This window comes from Pinus tabuliformis, chromosome 7, assembly GCF_031772625.1.
Source record: "Pinus tabuliformis cultivar Carrire ecotype Pingquan chromosome 7, CPIR1, whole genome shotgun sequence".
In the NCBI taxonomy this organism is placed as follows: Eukaryota; Viridiplantae; Streptophyta; class Pinopsida; order Pinales; family Pinaceae; genus Pinus; species Pinus tabuliformis.
The window spans coordinates 550,206,158-550,224,389 of record NC_142293.1 but is presented as its reverse complement, the minus strand read 5'-3'; the positions used below and the strand labels follow the sequence as shown (position 1 = coordinate 550,224,389).

The following is an 18,232-nucleotide window of genomic DNA, read 5'->3' as shown; positions in this document are numbered from 1 at the left end:
ATTAGTACAACCCCCTTATTATATTGATGTACCCATGTAGTGCCCATATTGTTACTATTGTGCCCCATAGAAGCCCACTATTGTTATTATTGTGCCCTTACATTATTATTGTTATGTCGGCTACGATTATATTATGACCCCTTAGACTCCTATATGTAGAAAGAATGTCTTTTCATTTGTATTATCAAAGAATCATTCGTTTGTGTAATGTAAAGGAGATTGCCCCCTCGAAGAGACTGAATTCTAAGGCGTTGCTCTAACTTTTATATCTTTTTGTGAGCTGGTTTCATAACATTCGGTATTAAAGCTTTGGATTTTAGGGTTTCACTGCTCCGAATAGATCATCATGGAATTTTCGCTATAACTTTTTGTCTGCGACGTTTTAGAAGCGAAAAAAAACCCATTTCAGACGAAATCGCACTGAACCTTAGGTTCGAATTTTAGAGTATCTCATTAAGTGGAAGAACCTACCCACTGAAGATTCCACATGGGAGGACAAGAATTTTATACAGAAGCATCAAGAACTACTCAAGCGTTGAGGACACCACTTTTTGAAAGAGAGGGGCATGTTAGGCCCTTATACTACTAGGGTAACCCCTTATTGTTATTAGCACAACCCACTTATTATATTGATGTACCCATGTAGTGCCCATATTGTTACTATTGTGCCCCATAGAAGCCCACTATTGTTCTTATTGTGCCCTTACATTATTATTGTTATGTCGACTCTGATTATATTATGACCCCTTAGACTCCTATATATAGAAAGGGGGTCTTTTCATTTGTATCATAAAAGAATCATTCATTTGTGTAATGTAAAGGAGGTTGCCCCCTCAAAGAGGCTAAATTCTAAGGCATTGATCTATCTTTTCTATTTTTTTGTGCGTTGGTTTCATAATAGTTGGTCTTTGATTTGGCGGACATGACAATTGACAACAACAATTGCAGTTTACTGTTGTTGATCGTAGTTATTCCAGTTATTTCCTGGGTTTTGTATAACATTCTGTAGTGCTCAACAACCACTGAACCGATTGCTCGCTCCACGCAGCCAAAAAAAGAAACATGCGCCTTTGACCACGCCTCAGCTGCCATTGCTCGCAGGGTTTCAAGAAAAAACACACAGCTTTGTTCTCGATAGGGTCGACACTGGTTAGCAACATGGACTCGCGAAGGTCTTCGTCACTGTACACTCCAGATCTGCGACGATCGACTAAATAAAAAACATGCAGAGTGCTACAGTGGGATCGGCGTGATTAGCCCTCCAATCCAAGCAACGATTTTTCCTCAGTCACCTCCTTCACTCAGCGATAGGATCGACAACCCTGAAGCTCTGACACCATGATAAAAACTAATATTCTATTGATTAAGTGGTTGTCCAGGTGAGATACCTGGTAAGTGCCCAAGCACTTCACACATACACACAATACACTTCAACCAAGAGAACCTAGTACATATAGGCTTTCACACTAATAGGGAAGTTTCAACCAGTCCCTAGATAGTACGATCTAAGACCTAATCTTAAGGTCTCAACCCTATCCTTAAAACAACTAATTGTAACTTTCTCCATTAATTCTAACACCTTTGACAAATTCTTCAATTGTAGGGTCGGTAACTTCATTATCGTGAGATGAATAAAGTTTTAAAATCAACCTGGTAAAGGGAGATAACGCACTGAATTTTGATATCTCTCCACATTTTTCCAATGTATCAACTTCTGAATTTAGGTCAATTTATGTGTTTTTAAATATTATAAAATGTGGAATTTGCAGAACAATTCTTTGCAGCATTTTAGGAAGGGTAACTAAGTTAAGTCAAATCAAAATTTTGTGTAATTAATAGAAAAGTGGCAGCTACCATGTGTTGTGTGTTTGGTGTACCAAATATTTTATTTCTCTTTTCTACCTTTTCAACAAATTAATATTAGAACAAAGTTAAAACAAAAAACAAAAATATCCAAATGGATTGGAGCGGTAGTCTGCAGAGTCACCCAAAGAGAAAATTTGTTACGGTTGATTTGAGGAGCTTAAGCGTCACGATCAAGGAGCCAAAGGATTTCATGAGTAAAATAGTCTGCAACAACCGCTTACAGAAGGGCCTCCCTGTGTGAGTCACTCAGTAATAAGGGATAAGTCACGAGTGATAGTCGAAAGTCCACCATCGGCGCATCCTCAGCGGAATCCGAAAGCAGCGCGCAGAGAAGAGAGTCGACAACAAAATTTCAAAAGATTGTTTTAACAGTGTCGCAGCTGAGCCGAGGCTAAAGGGTGCGTTGAGTGTAAATTGAATAAAAGACTAGGCGTATACTCTGGTTGAAAAAGAAGACAGACCGAAGTCGAAAAAGTAAGTTAACGTTAGTGCGTATATTGTCGCAATAATAAAGATTTTTTGGTATCCGAAAGTGGTTCATAAACACCATAAATAAATAAAGAGTGTGTTTTAAAAGGATTATTTTAAAAAACCAAAAAAAAACTGATTGTGTTTCTGTACAAATTTAAGAAAAGCTAAAAAAAAAAAAAAAGTTGCACCAAGTAAAGAAATATGGAGTTTACAATTAAAAAAACCCAACTAAGAATGAAGTAGTTTCTAAGATATAAAATTTGGAAGTACAGAAAAAGAAAATGTAAAATTGTAAAACTTTTGAGTCACTGTAAGTTTAGATAGACCATCAATCATGTTTAACTGATGATTGTGTCAATTTCTATTGTAAGTATAACAAACATAGTTAAGTCATGATAAGTCATGTTTGAGTTATGTTAAGTCATAATTGAAGGGGAGGAGTTAGAAATTGTAATTACCCCTGTATGTGAGAGTTACTAAATTTTGAAGAGTCAGTTCACAGAGTCAAATCTAGTGAGTTCGAGTTAAGTTATATTTTGGAAAAATTCGAATTTAGAGTGCGTGGGCATGTTGAGTTATTTTAGGCAAGTCACTAGTCGAAAATGAATAAATATCCTGTGTTCATTGTAAGAATCAAATTTTCTGTAATCAATAAAAGGGCCACAACTAATTTGTTTTGTGTGTGAAATATTTATTTCTCCTCTCTATCTTTTCAATAGATTATTCTTTCCTTGAAAAATACCAAGAAAAATGTCTCAACAAAACATATAATGGTAGTGTGAATTGGTTTGACACCGTGTTGACACTTCGACAAATTCCTCGACCAGAAGTATTTGTAATTGCATTTTTGTAAAAAAATAAAATTCCTGAATCAACCTGGTAAAGAGAGATAAGACACTGAAGTTTGATCTCTCTCCAATGTGGTTTCTTTATTTTCTGTTGGACCAACTTCTAAATTTAAGTGCTTTTAAACCTTATACAATGTTGAATTTGCATACCAATTCTTTGTAACATGGAAAAAGGGGTGGTAATATATTTTCGCCTCCCTTTTTAAACCTGTGGAATCACGATGCTAAACACCAAACACCAATATTTAAAAAATTCTTCAGGTTATTCATAGTTATAATCCTTGCCATAGTTTTAAATATTTAGCTTTATATACACAATGCCCACGATGGTCTCATGATGGCCACTTTTAAAATTAATTTTTTGCTCCCGATTTAAAATTATGTTTTTTAAGAAAAAAATTATGTGAAAATATTTAATAAATTTGAAATATGTATTTTTTATTTATTAAGTTAAGAGATTTATTTTATAAATTAATATGAGGGATATGCAAATTTGTTTTCCCATCCATAGTTGATAGATGAATTTTTATAAAAATAAAAAATAAAAATTATGTTCTAAATAGAAAAATAATGTTTACTTTAATAAAAAAATGAATATACTATAAAGTAATTATAAATTAAAAAAAAATTGTGTAAGTGAGATGTTTAAACCTTATAATTTTAAAAAATATTCCAACCCAAAATATAAATAAACTATTTGAAAATGTATGTCAACTAATTTAGGTTGATATCAACTTCATATATATATATATATATATATAGAAAACATATTGTTAAAATAAAATATTTTAATTTTGCATATAAAAAATATTCAAAATGGATTATCAATAAAATATTTTGATACCCATGAATATTTACATTTAATTAAAGATATATTAATAAAAAATATTTTAATAAAAAAATCATAGTTAAAATTTTTATTTGGTCTTATATATACTCTAGATATTATTCAAAAATACAATTTAAATAATGAAAAATAATATATTGTATTTTACACTCCAAAAATATTTGCACATGAGAAAATTTGATCTCCATACTCATTTTAAATCCGCATTTAAAATAAATCTATATTAATTTATGAACATTATAAATATAAATTTTAATTTTAAAATATATATATATATATATATATATATATATATATATATATATATATATTAAAATAATTTATATAAAATAAACTTCCTATTTACAATATATATTCATATTTACAGTATATATTCATAATGGTTAATACTATTAAATAGTTTATTTTAATACTTTCCTGTCACATCAATCCAGTTCAAAATTTCTCCCATAAAAATGTATCAAATAAAAATGCATATTTCTCTGCCATATAATAAGTCTATAGTTTATTATATTAAATAGAAATGCATATTTCCATGCCATATAATAAGTCTAGTTTATTATATTGGTGATATTTATTATTAAATTATATAATAATTATTTCAAAATTTATTATGTATAAATTAAATTAAAAAATTAGATAAAAATGGCAGTATTATAATTTATTAAGAACTAAATAAAGTTACCACTAACATTTACATATTACTGGATAGACATTGATCACCATAATATATAAACCGCCTTGAACAAAATTTCTAAAGGAAAAATGATTTCACGTAGAAAGTTTACTTTTTCCCACTAAATAATTTACTTCATAGATATGGATAATTAAAATATATAAGGTGTGTATTGAAAGAAAACGAGCAATATATTAAAACATTTCAATACATAAATTTCCTTACACTTCAATACATAATTTTCCTGATAGTGAATAGTTGTCTTATCTTAAATTAAGACACAGAAGATCAAACTTTCTCGAAATTACAACTTAAAGTTGTGGGTGGACTGTGAAGATGGAACGATCGCAGAACTTTGATTGAAAATGAATATATCTAAATTTCTATCTGAAGGCCATGAACATCATGATCCTGTATTCCAAGCTACCAACTAAAGTTTTATGTGAACTGTGAAGACGAAGACAGCATGATCCCTTATTGCAAACCTACCAACGAAAGTTTTATGTGAACTGTGAAGACGAAGACCGCTCCTCTGGATCAACGATGGGTTCGATAATTTGTTGATAGTATGAAGAAGCATTATTGGCAACGGAGCAGTTGGTACGGACCTCTCCTTCGGTTCCCGTTAAAACGTCCAGCTGCCCCATTTTAAGCATCCCCAGAATGAAGTTCTGGAAGAACAGGGTCTGGTTAGATGCAAAACTGTTCACCATGTCTTCAGAATCGGTGGAATCCGTGTACAGACTCGAATCAGAGGTGAAAAGTCCTTCACCATTCTGCACGTCGACGTAGTAATTGCTGTCGAAAACATTTGGAGTGATGGGATCCATGTTTGTTGCGTTGACAGTGTCATTAACCAGTGGACATATTGAATAAAGAGTGCTTGCAAAAGTGGTGTTTAGAGTTGAATCCACAATTGTGTCTCCTGTGGTGATGTTATATAATCGGTTTTGGAAGGAGCCGCAGTGACCAAGACCAATTGTGTGCCCACCTGAAACATTTCATAGTATTAAATAACAATAATAATCTCATTACTTTTTATTTTGGAAATTCATTTCCAGATCCATCATATTGAGTTTATTGAATAAGAATCACATTAAGTTTATTAAATAAAAAATTTCCAAAAAGAAATATGTGATTTTGAAAGAAAGAAATATATATTTTCAACTGCAAACCTCACGGCAAGAATAATTATAACACATAAATCAACCGGTTGACCTTCTCGTGTCTATCGCAGATTTAGTGAACATTCCAAAATCTTATAATAAGAGCAACTTTAATTGTTTTATTTGAATGCTCTCTTATCAGTCTTCCAAAATCTTCTCTAAATAGATTACCCAGCAAGGAATTCAAATGGTTAGTCATTCAATTCATTGAAATAACATGCACTGTCATGATTTAAAAGTTTTAATGTGTATATTCCAGAATCAGATGGACAGGAGTCAAGAAATTTATTTCAACTGTTTAACTTTAGTACTTGCCATAATATTTTAAGATATTTGAAAAAGCAATAGAGTAAGGATACCCTAAGTTTTCCAGGTATGTCACTGGAGGGATATTGGAAATCCGCGATCAGAGTAATCAGGATTGGGAATGGCAGATATAAAGAAACATAGGGAGGGATATTGGATATCCGCAATCTGAGTAATCAGGATTGGGAATGATTGATAGAAAGATTTCACAGAAAATTGAACAGCTGGAAACATAGGTGGTTGTTGATGGGAGGAAGGAAATCCGCAATCTGAGTAATCAGGATTGGGAATGGCAGATAGAAAGAAACATAGGTGGTTGTTGATGGGAGGAAGAATGCTTACACTGAAATATGTGCTCATGTGCTCTAAAATGTCCCGGTATATTGGATGCACCATGTTTTTATTGCCCTGGGATGTCATAGACAGGATAGAAGCGATCATGAATCGCTTCTTATGGTTTAGGTTACATTTCAATGCGGCGTGAGTTTCTTTGATGGAGCAAGTAATAGGAGGAATATGGGTGTGGAGTAAAGTCATAGAGCCTGGTAATTATTTTCATTTCTAGTGGGAGGGAAGGCAGACAGGGTACAAACAACAAAGCAGAGAGAATAGTATTATGGTAGTTCTAATGGCCCCAAAATAACTTGAGGTTTGAAAAGATATAATTTTATGGAGAAGCAAAAGGTATCATTGATTGAGCTAAGGACCATACAAATTCCAATTCAAATTCCAATTCTCGCATATTAGATTTCTCGCATATTAGAAAACTAGATGACTAGTAAATACCTTCACATATGGTTTCACCATATCTACCCAGAACAAAACTGGACTGCACACCTATTATCCAAGTGAAGCATCATAAAAGAATCTGGTAAAAAATTCTTATATTTTAAACAAGGTGTTATAGCTAATGCTAGAAGCATTACAATTAGGAATTTTTTATTTATGTATTTTGAATTATTATCCAAAGATTTTTTATAATGATGGGGCATATAGATGTTATTTCTATAAAATATAGATAAGTTCTAAGAATACATAAATAGGAAAGGCATATCAGATATGATAAATATAGCTGAGAAGCATCAGAAGAAACGAGCACAGGTATTTAATGCTAGAAGCATTACAATTAGTACTTAGACGAAATTTTGATTTATGTGTTTTGAATTATTATGCAAAGATTTTTTATAATGATAAGGCATATAGACGTTATTTCTATAAAATAAAGACAAGTTCTAAGAATACATAAATAGGAAAGGCATATCAGATATGATAAATATAGATGATAGGCATAAGAAGAAACGAGCACAAGTATATGTAATACAAGGAAAAAGCTTTTTGTTCTCACCAGAAGAATATAGGATGTTACTGGCTGGCATCCTTATATCTATTGCAGATTCTAGAATTAATCAATTGTTTCATCTCTTTCCTTACTGTCAGATTTGCAAATATTCACAATACTGTCAAATATTCAGATTAAAAACTAAAGAGTAGAAGCATCAAACCTGAAAGCGCTACCAAATCTGTCAAATTGAATCCCTTCGAACCAAAAAGGGTCATCAGCGTCGTTAAGTTTGAAAGTGGACTTGCCAAATTGTTACCAACGAACGTTGCATTGGGGTAGTCTAGGCTATCTCTGCGCCCAAGCGGAACTGGATAATCCGGACCTCCAGCCTTGAAAATGACAATTTGTATCAATCCAATTGCAAATTTCCATTTCCATTAGAGACGGCAGATCCATAAATTATAATGGCACAAAAGCAGCGTAGTACCAACCATAGCGACGGAATCACGAGCAGCCAAAGTCACAATATCCGCGCACGATACAACACCGCTGCAGTTGGCTTCTACAGCCGCCTTGATTTCGTTGATTATCGCGATGGCGCTGGCTCTCAGTGTGAGGTTTGGAGTATCCTCCAGCTCACCGGGATCGCTTGATGTTCCTGTCAGCAACAGAGATGCATCGCAACCCTTTCCAGAAAAGAGCAAAAGTATTAGATTCATAGCATTTAGAAAACTGTAACATGTAAAAGAGTGCAAAATGCAAATTCTCAGCCACTGTAATTCAGAATTCATATTCAGATTCTATGTTTTACAACTATGGGAAAGTTCAAGAATATACAGGATGGTTTTAAGATATCTTGCGTGGTTTTATTTATAACGAATGTTTTAAACCTTCGCGATATTTTTGACTCAGAAAAACTATTCTTGATATTTTTGCCTCAAAAAAACTGTCCTTTCTTTATTCGATATGTGATATTTATAATGAAATATTAGGGTTTCAAGTGTATATGGTGGATTAGCAATAATACTCGATAGGTGATATTTATAAGGAATAGTTAGGGTTTTAAGTCTATAGGGTGGATGAGCAATAAAGATACATGAATAAGGAGGAATGCATAATTTCAAAATCTGCAATCTATCTGGAATAGATGTAAACATGTACAAATTTAATGTTATTTAACATAACATTGTATTTACAATAAACTTAACATGTATAAGATATTTTGTATATTTTTTAATAGATATAAACAAGTATAAATTTAACATAATTTTGTGTAGATATTTATAATAAATTTTATATATATTAATATTTCTTATAAATTTAATAAAATATTAAACAAAATTCAATATAACAGACAATGATGTATATTTTCCAAAGTTCAAATCTGCAATTTACATCATAATAATTAAAAAAATTATATCTATTATTCAATAAATAAATAATAATAATAAAATTAAAAATGACAAGTAAAGTTAAAAAGAATATAAATTTAATAAATTTGTTCCCCATTTAAAATCTGTAATCAACATCATCATCATATTATATATATATAGATATAATTTAGATTCTTCATCAAAATAATAATATTAATAAAAATTAGTTAAAAATAATTTTAATTATAAATTTAATAAATTAATTAACAATAAAAATAATTTTTATCATATATTTAATATAATTAAATTTGAATAAAAAAATATAAATCATTTAACTACTCAAATATAACAAAACTTTTTAATATATAATTTGATAATATTAATTTAATTATACATAATTTCATATTTTTTAAACTATTTTTCAAATAAATAAAATAAATATATATTTATTATATTTTATTAAAAGAAAAACATCCATCTTGAATATTGGTTCAACAATTAATATTATTATAATTTAAAAAAAAAAATACGTAATTTATTTTTAAATAGTGGAGATAGTCATTATCATTAGTTAGTTTGTCAAATGGGTGGTAGGTATAACCATTCTTATGTCATTTTGAATTACTTATCCACAATGCATGAGGGAGTGGACTTTCCTTGGTGACACATGCATTTAGATTTTTTGCTATTAATATTTCTTTACATCTTAAAAAGATAAGAAATAGAAAGAATTTTATTCATTAATTTTATTAATATTTTCAAAAAAATTAATAATATATAAAAGATATATTAAAAATATAAGTTACTCTAAATATATTTAAATATGGAATTATTAAAGATATAATAATTAGAAAAAATCATTAAACAATTTCACTCTTTCCCCAAGTAAAATATACTCAAACTTAAAATAAATTTGATATCAATGTTTTTGGAAAAACCTATGATAACTAGTAATAGTGGGAACAACCATTAGGGGTTGTTATCCCTAACTGCAGATTGACATCACTGTTATTTAAGGAAAACCACACCACTTGGAATCATTGGCAGGTGGTCTTTAAGAAGATAGGATTTCAATCCTACTAAATGCTTTTAGATCTTGGGGGTTTAACATGTTCTGAGATGCTTATAAATCTTAAGTCATTAACATATTCAAAACCCATAATCTAACCTCAATTCTTATATTTATAATTTAGAAATATTTTAAATAAACCTAAACATATATATATACTAACAAAATATACTTACCTACAAAATATACTTGAGACTTGAGATTATAATAAGGCTGTTTCATACTCAGTTGTATAAGTCTTAACTTATAAAAAATTCACCAATGACTGACTGAAAACTTTATATGATTCTATAAATAAGTTTGGGAAGATGTGAAGGAAGAAAATACTTCAAAATTAAAAGCTCGATCAATAAATCTAGTATACCAGGCGAATCCACTATATCGTTTTTAAAACAAAAGCAAGGTTCATAACCTAAACAAAAGAGATAACCGAATTAAAATCTCCAGGCTTAAGCCTAACAAGCACCCAGCTTTGTAACGAAGCTAAATATATGCTTACCTGCACAAAACAATCGTGAAAATGAACTCTCAACAAGCCTGCAGCTTGAGTGATATCGGTCTCCAGCACCTCTTGTAGTGTTGCGTTAACAATGGACTCCAAGTCTGGGCAAGTCTCGTTGTAAAATGTCCATGAGAGCCCATCCACAGGCGTTGGCAGATCGTCTGTATCGATATCATACCCGCTGGTAGAGATAATAGCGACAGAAACAATTAAGAAAACACAAATAAGGGTAAAGGTGTGGATAGCCCTGTAGTTCGTCATCGTCTTCTTTTGGAACTATGCTGATATTTGATCCTGTAATACATATTCACACAGGATTTCAATTCTAATAATTATGGCAATTTCAATACAATACTGCTGGTATCAATAGCTGATATCAGTAAAAGAAAAACTAAATCTTACCAACGTTTTCTCAGAGCTCCACAGACAATTCTATATGAGAGTTGCTCTTATGGAAATATTAGAGGAGTATTTATGAAGAAAAACCAATACCGGTGGTCCAGAAAAATATTAATTTTTGAATGACTAAACAGCCTTCTGGGCACACGGGTTTTGGCAAATATTAATTTTGTAATGACTAAACGGCAATTTGGGTACGCAGGTTTCCATTGCTTCTTCCTGCTTTTAAATCTCAAAACGACTTGTCAAAACCACACACCCGAAAAGCCACAATTTCCGGAGGATGGGGCATTTTTAGTTAGGACCTTGTCACTTCTTAAAAAAGAAAAAATAATAATTGTGGGAGTATTTAAATCATTTTTTTTTAATAGTATTAATGAATTCAATATCATTAAAAATAGTTGGTATTTATTTTTTTCAAAATTTAATTGTAAACGTGTTTAAATTATTTTTCGATAGACCTGGTCACTTCTTAAAAAAAATAAAATAATAATTGTGGGAGTATTTAAATCATTTTTTTTAATGGTATTAATGAATTCAACATCATTAAAAATAGTTGGTATTTATTTTTTGCAAAATTTAATTGTAAGTGTGTTTAAATTATTTTTCGATAATAGTAATGAATTCAACACGATTAAAACCCACTAACACCGAACATTTTAAATCTTGAAAACTAATAGATATTTTAAAAAACTTCCGCCAACTTTCTCAAAATCCAGCTAAATTTTCTATTTTTTCCACTGTGACCTGTTTCATCTAAAAAAAAATTGACGTGTCAAAAAGTAGACCACAATGAATGAATTTACCTAGTCAAAACTCTTTATGTCGGTCATTTGCCAAGCTCGCCTGACTTTGTCCCGTTCTATTAATCCTCTAGATGCGCTGAACACATTTTATCATATATCAAATCAGATTTGAATACTGTGACGGACAAGGACTTTGAAGATTTAAAGGGATTTCAATAGTTTACCCCAAAGTTTTCTCAACTTCTTTACAATCGCTGGCAGCTAAAGTTCAAAATATTACCCTTTCATGTACACTTTATTTAAGCATGCACTTTATTTACTTTTAATCGAACAAATATTTCAATACCTGCATCGTATCTTGACTTTAAAACACATGTTTTTTTGATAAAATTATAAATTTTGAAAGGGCTTCTTATTCCCGATTATTATAATCGTGATTTGCAAGCAGCTTTGAAGTTAAATATAACAATAATTAATATGGCAGACCCAGTCAATATGTACCGTTTACCTTTCAACCACGTGTTTTCCAAGGAGCTTTGAAGTTAACTACTATGCACCTATCATTCTGAATTACTATCGACCTATCAATATTGTGGCGTATCCGTGTCCCATTTACATTTCACGAAATGAAGATATGAAAGCATGCGCATTGTGCTAACATGGAAAAACTTTAATAACAGGGCAATCAACGTAGACATTTGGAAAGAACTACTTCTTGCCTCATCTTCAGTAAGAAAATGGATATATATTATATCAATTAAAATTTGTCATTGTTATATATAATTCGGTTATAATAAAAGGAAAAATGGTTTATAGTTTTCCTGAAAGCATGCGCATTGTGCTAACATGAAAAACTTTAATAACAGGGCAATCAACATAGACATTTGGAAAGAACTACTTCTTGCCTCATCTTCAGCAAGAAAATGGATATATATTATATCAATTAAAATTTGCCATTGTTATATATAATTGGGTTATAATAAAAGGAATAATGGGTTATAGTTTTCCTTTAGATTTATAATGTGTCAACTGCAATTTGTTAGGTAAAGAATGAAGATTGTTAGATTAGTAACAGTGGTGGTTATAGATACTTATTATTGATGATCCATGTAGTGGTATCACATGTTATAATTTTTTTTTAAAGGTTTTGACATCTTTTATTTTAATATGTTAGAGTTGTTATAATTTTTTTTTAAAGGTTTTGACATCTTTTATTTTAATATGTTAGAGTTGAGCAATTAAAAGAGTATTGTAGGATTTTCATTTAGTTAATTATTTGGGCATGGTGGGGTTTTCACTGAGTTAATCTATGTTGTAGCACATGTAGTTATAGGATATTAAAAAATGACTTTATTTTGACTAGATATTATTAAAACTTCCCAAACTTTATTTTTTTAACTTCTTCTCACTAGATCATTTTAATAAAACTAATCCTGATTTTTAATAGACATTTCATTTTTTTTAATTCCCCTTTTTTTACCCCTTAATTTCTATAATTCTCGTAACCAACCCCCCTACCATCCTCATAATAACTACGATATATTGGCTCTATTTTTCACAAATTAAAAACCCTCTTTATGAATGAAGGTGCTAACATATTGGTCAACAAGGTGAAGCCATAGTAGCTAGATGCATTTCTCTTGAATTTTTTATTTCTCAGAATTGGCATTTGGATGAAAAAGGAGGAAGTGATTGCAAATATTGGCACATTGTATGTTGAATTTGTAGCAACAAAGAGAACCTCAATTAGGATTTGACTAGCATGATTGGATCCATTGTGAGTTTCTTGTGGAAGAGGGAGTTTGCATGTGTATTTCCTGGGAGGAAATAGAAGTCTACCAATGTGACATGTAGGTTGAGATGCAATCAAAAAAGTAGGTTTGGAGAGGATGGAATTGGTTGTATCAACGTGAGAGAATTGTGGCACAAGTGTTGGGACACAAAAATATTTAGTTTGGATACGAAAACTTTGTAAACTACATGCATATATCCATATGATTGTAAGACTTGGTTAGGCATCCATATTCTTGATAACATGTCTAGATGCATAACTAAATGATAAGGGTTATAACATGCAACTATTTTGAATTGGATTTCCATAGTTTTTCTAGAGAAAATTTTCGAGTAACCAAATTGTCATCATTTTCACCATTCTAAACACCCATTTTCAATTATTTTATCACACTTCTTTTCCTATATATTTCTCGTATTGTTTTGTTTCTTCATGAATATGTCATCATAATATTTTGAATGTTAAAGTAGTCACTTATCATTATTTTCCTTTATTATTGATTAATTATAAAGCATTATTGGAGTTTTACTGATGATGGTTAGCCTAGTGTTGTTCTTGTGGCTTGTATGCATTTACTAAAACTAGACTCTATGGTTAGCATATGTAAACAACTATAGGATAAATAATGAAACATGGATTTTGTTCCTATGGATTTTGACATGAATTTATCTTACAGAATTCATACCGAGGTTGACTCCATAAGGCTCTAGCTCATGATCTATAGTTTAGACAACTTGTTCCAAGAAGAATAGGCTAACAAATTTAGGGCATGGTTTCTAGAGAGACAAAGAAGGATAATGAAAATTTGCTACATGGTTTTTGTCTCGAACATTCCCAACTAGGTGAATCACGAGAGATTTCTCCAAAAAGTGCATTATTTGAGAGCTACATGCTAATTTTGAAAATGGTACTTTCTTGTTATGATTGTTGGAAAAGTGCATGCCAAACAAAGCAACTAGCTAGCAAATCAAGCAAGTGTTGTTGTTCTGTATCTTTAAGGTTGTGGGAGTAAACACAAAGGACAACATCAAAACTACTTTGGAATTTCGTATCTAGCCCTGCCAATTTCAGAGAGGGATCTCTCTCTTTGATTTAGCTTTGTTTTTATGTGAATTTTAGGATAGTTATGATTGTACTTGTTTGTCTATTTTGTTTGTTTTTTTTGTGTTATAATTCCATTGTGCTATGGAGTCTATAAACTAAACTGGAGTTTTGCATAAATTTTTAGAGAATTTCTCACAGGGCAATCTAGGTTGCATTAACTTGATCTTTCCAGAAATTAAATGAATTTGGGAACAATAGAAATGTAAGGTTGAGTGCAAACCAAAGAGAAATTAAGAATTCCTTGATCTGACTTCAGTGGAAAACATTAAAATTATAAATAACCAAAATAGGGTACTCTCAGTAACAAATCCTATTTATCACAGTTTCTATTGATTAATTCAAAAATTTAGAATAACAGGGAAAGGAGAAAACAATGTTTAAACAAATAGATAGAAGAGACACATCACCATTTGGCACAACGCATGAATCTTGTGAAAGGTCCTTGTATTATTGGTACTCCAGTACTTTGAAAAATACAATATGCAGAAGAAATTATATTCAGAAATCAACCCTTAATACTTCAAACAGTGAAGTATTTATAATGAAAATTACAAAATGCTTTACAAAAATCACCATCAAACCAACATTGTATCATTAGCCTAATTACAAAAAATATGATCTAATTATCACAAAAAAATACGTCACATAGGCAATTGAAAGGAAAGGTGGCCCTGTTTTGATGGTTTCGGTTGCTGAGTTAACTCGAAACAATGTTGTGATGCTGAATTGAGTGTCATGCTCGCTGCTGCACTGGAAATTGTTTATTGTCATTGAATTATCCTTAAATCTAGTAAATTGAGCAATTCTTCCCATCTTCTTTCATCTGGTATTGTCAATGTTGTTACCCTGCGGTATATTTCATCTACCTTTGTGTACTTGGCGAAGGTTGGCTTCACACTGAAAATGTGTTTTACTTCATTCTGTACATAGAAATCATTTGACATGGTTTCTAAAAAGGCCTTTGCTGTCATAATGCCCCTTAATTCCACTGACCTTGATGACGCTTCTAGTCATTTCTTTAATCCTTAAGACATAGTCTTCCCGAGTGATCAATTTTTCAGTTATAACATAAATGCTTAGTAGTCCTTCCTAGATCAAAGCTTCAATTATGGTCGTGAACCTGTTCACTTGCATCTCCAAGGTTTCACACCTTTCTTCCCACTAATCAATGAGATTTCTCTTTGTCAATACTTTCTTGACTTCCAGAATGGTGGCAGTTATATCTGTTGACACCTAATCCTCAACGGATGGGTGAACTGGAACGCGATCAGTCATCAAGAAGATGAACTGATCTGTCCTATTTCTGTATATAAATGATAATTAGCTAATGAATTATGCAGTCAATTTTCTTCTGCCTATTCTGGAGTTACCCTGGCCTGACATGGTATCAAAGCATAGGTCCCAGGTTCTAAAATTGGTTGTAACTCCTGCCTCTGTCCTGAGCGCTCCTCTGTCCTGAGCGACTCTGTCCTGCGTCTCAAATGATATTGATTCTCTGCGCATCGGTTATGAGCCCTTTTCGCTGCCTCTCCATTTTACCTGCGCGCCCTTTACCACTCGACTTCCCATACCACTGACATACCATACCTGCCACCGCTCAGACGTTAACTCCTCATCATGACATTGCTTAACTGTATTAAACTCGTTTGTAACGTTATTCTCATACCACTGTGTGGTATACCATTACAACTTCGAGTTTTTTACTGGATGCTGCCATTATTTTGAATCCCGCTGCCTCGAAAAGCTTCCTTGCTCCTCCCGCTACTATACTTATGACGACCAATGTAACTGTGCAAACACTGTAAGAGAAGCACGGTGAGACCTTGAGAGTTTCCGCCATCGATAGAGTTTATAGTTAACAACCCTAAACTCTGCAAAATTGCTTAAACCGTCATACTGGTGCAGGCCTTCAGGGAAAACCACTGCCTATCGAACCGATTGTCGGTACCTCATCGTGAGCCGGACCAAAGTTTGGTGGCGCCGCCCGAACTTGAACCGAAGACCTTTGAAGTTGAGACCGCGTAGTGTGAACTTTGGCTCCACTGCCCTGCCGTCATGTGTTCCACAAGATTTGTGTGGACAGTTCAAACATGCACAGTTTGATTGGTCGCCGTTGGAGAAGATAGCCGTCCCCAGGTTTCTTGATTGCGTTTCCACGTGCGTACATCCTTTACTTTCCAAGGCACGGTGCTATCCTTCCTTTCAATCTCGTTTATGGTAGATATGAAGTTTGAACCGGAAACGCTTCTGGTTATTGTAACATGGCATTTCATTTCCAAAGGAAGAAGAGAAGTCGTCCTCTCTCGAGTATTTCTTTTCTCAAACGCTATGCCCCATTCAATGGTCCAAACCGAGTTTTCATAGATTACTCCGGGGATGTGTGAGAAGCTTTTGTTGTAAACAGCTTATTAAAAAAAAAATTCATATGTCTTTTGTTGTAAACAACTTATTATAAAAAAAGTCATATGTCTTTTGTTGTAAACAGCTATTAAAAAAAAAAAAGGTCGTCGGATTTGAAATTTCAGAAGTCCGGGGTGAAACTGTTGTTCACACCTAATCCGAAGGATTTTTAAGTATTCAGATAATCTTGTAAATATTGAAGTTATGATATGAGTGAATGTATGGATGAACAGCTGGTTATGGGCTCAGGTCTAGAGAATCAAAGGGATTTATGGTGATTTTTTAGTCTTTTCAGTGAATTTTGAAATTGTAATACCGTTGCTGCTCCAACTTTGTAGAGCTCGTGGTTAATACCGTTGCTGCTCCAACTTTGTAGAGCTCGTGGTTAATACCGTTGCTGCTCCAACTTTGTAGAGCTCGCGGTGAATGACTAATTATTTTTAAACAACCAAAGTTATTTCCCACAGAAATCTTTTGAGTACAATTTCACTGTACATCAGTAAAAGTTTTTTTTATCAGCAGAAATTTCTTATCAGCAGAAGTTTTTTTTAGCAGAAGTATTTTTTTACAGAATGCATTCAATCATCTCTATGGTCGGAATAGTTCTCACTGGCAAGGAGAACTATTCTGAATGGTTTCGGATGGTAAAACACACCCTCATCTACAATGAGTTGTGGAAAGGAGTGTGTGTCGGAGAAGAAGACAAAGACCCTGTGCAGCCTACATCAGATAAAGAACTTGTCATTTGGGAAAACAAGAGCAGCAAAGCCTATGCATTGATCGCAGCATCTGTAAATGAATAAGTAAGTCGTCATATTTCATCCTATTCCACTGCCTTTGAAGCTTTACAAAAGCTGAAAGAACTCTATGATTCACATTCTGCACTTGAAGTTGTTCAGCTCATGATTAAACTCTTCACTCTTGAACTGAAAAATAATGATCCCCTTGCTCTTGCATCTGAAATAAAGTCTATAATGCATGATATTAAATCCACTAAGGTTGAGCTGGATATCTCTCTTATTGCCTTTCTCAAAGCACTCTATCCTACCTACTCCAATTATCTTGAGTCTTTACAAGCAAATGGAAATCTTAAAGACATAACCTTTGAGTCTCTTGTGAAAAAGTTTTCTGAAAGAGAGAAAGCCTTCGGAAAGAAAACAGTCCCTGAATCTTCTGAAGAGACTGTTTGCCTTGCTCATAAAGAATAGCATCCTGCTCAAGATTCTACAAGAGGAAGAGGTGGACGAAGAGGAAGAGGAAGATACTTCAGAGGCAGGGGGGGCAGACATTCTCAAGCAGAAAAGGCAGATCTGCATTGCATTCGCTGCAAACGAAATGGATCAGATGATGCTTCTACATGCAAGCTACCATGGGACAAAATTGAG

General features: G+C 32.5%; 1 protein-coding gene across 1 annotated transcript; it reads right to left on the bottom strand.

Moving 5' to 3' along the window:
- Window positions 1-4,877: 4,877 nt before the first annotated feature.
- On the bottom strand, window positions 4,878-10,963 carry LOC149248534 (peroxidase 12-like). The gene is made up of 5 exons (XM_089458464.1): window positions 10,809-10,963; window positions 10,404-10,700; window positions 7,954-8,148; window positions 7,683-7,851; window positions 4,878-5,699 (listed from the first exon to the last, which is right to left on the bottom strand). Exons 2-5 carry the CDS (start codon window positions 10,665-10,667, stop codon window positions 5,209-5,211), a joined length of 1,119 nt encoding a protein of 372 aa, XP_089314590.1. The 5' UTR covers window positions 10,668-10,700; window positions 10,809-10,963; the 3' UTR covers window positions 4,878-5,208.
- Window positions 10,964-18,232: the final 7,269 nt, after the last annotated feature.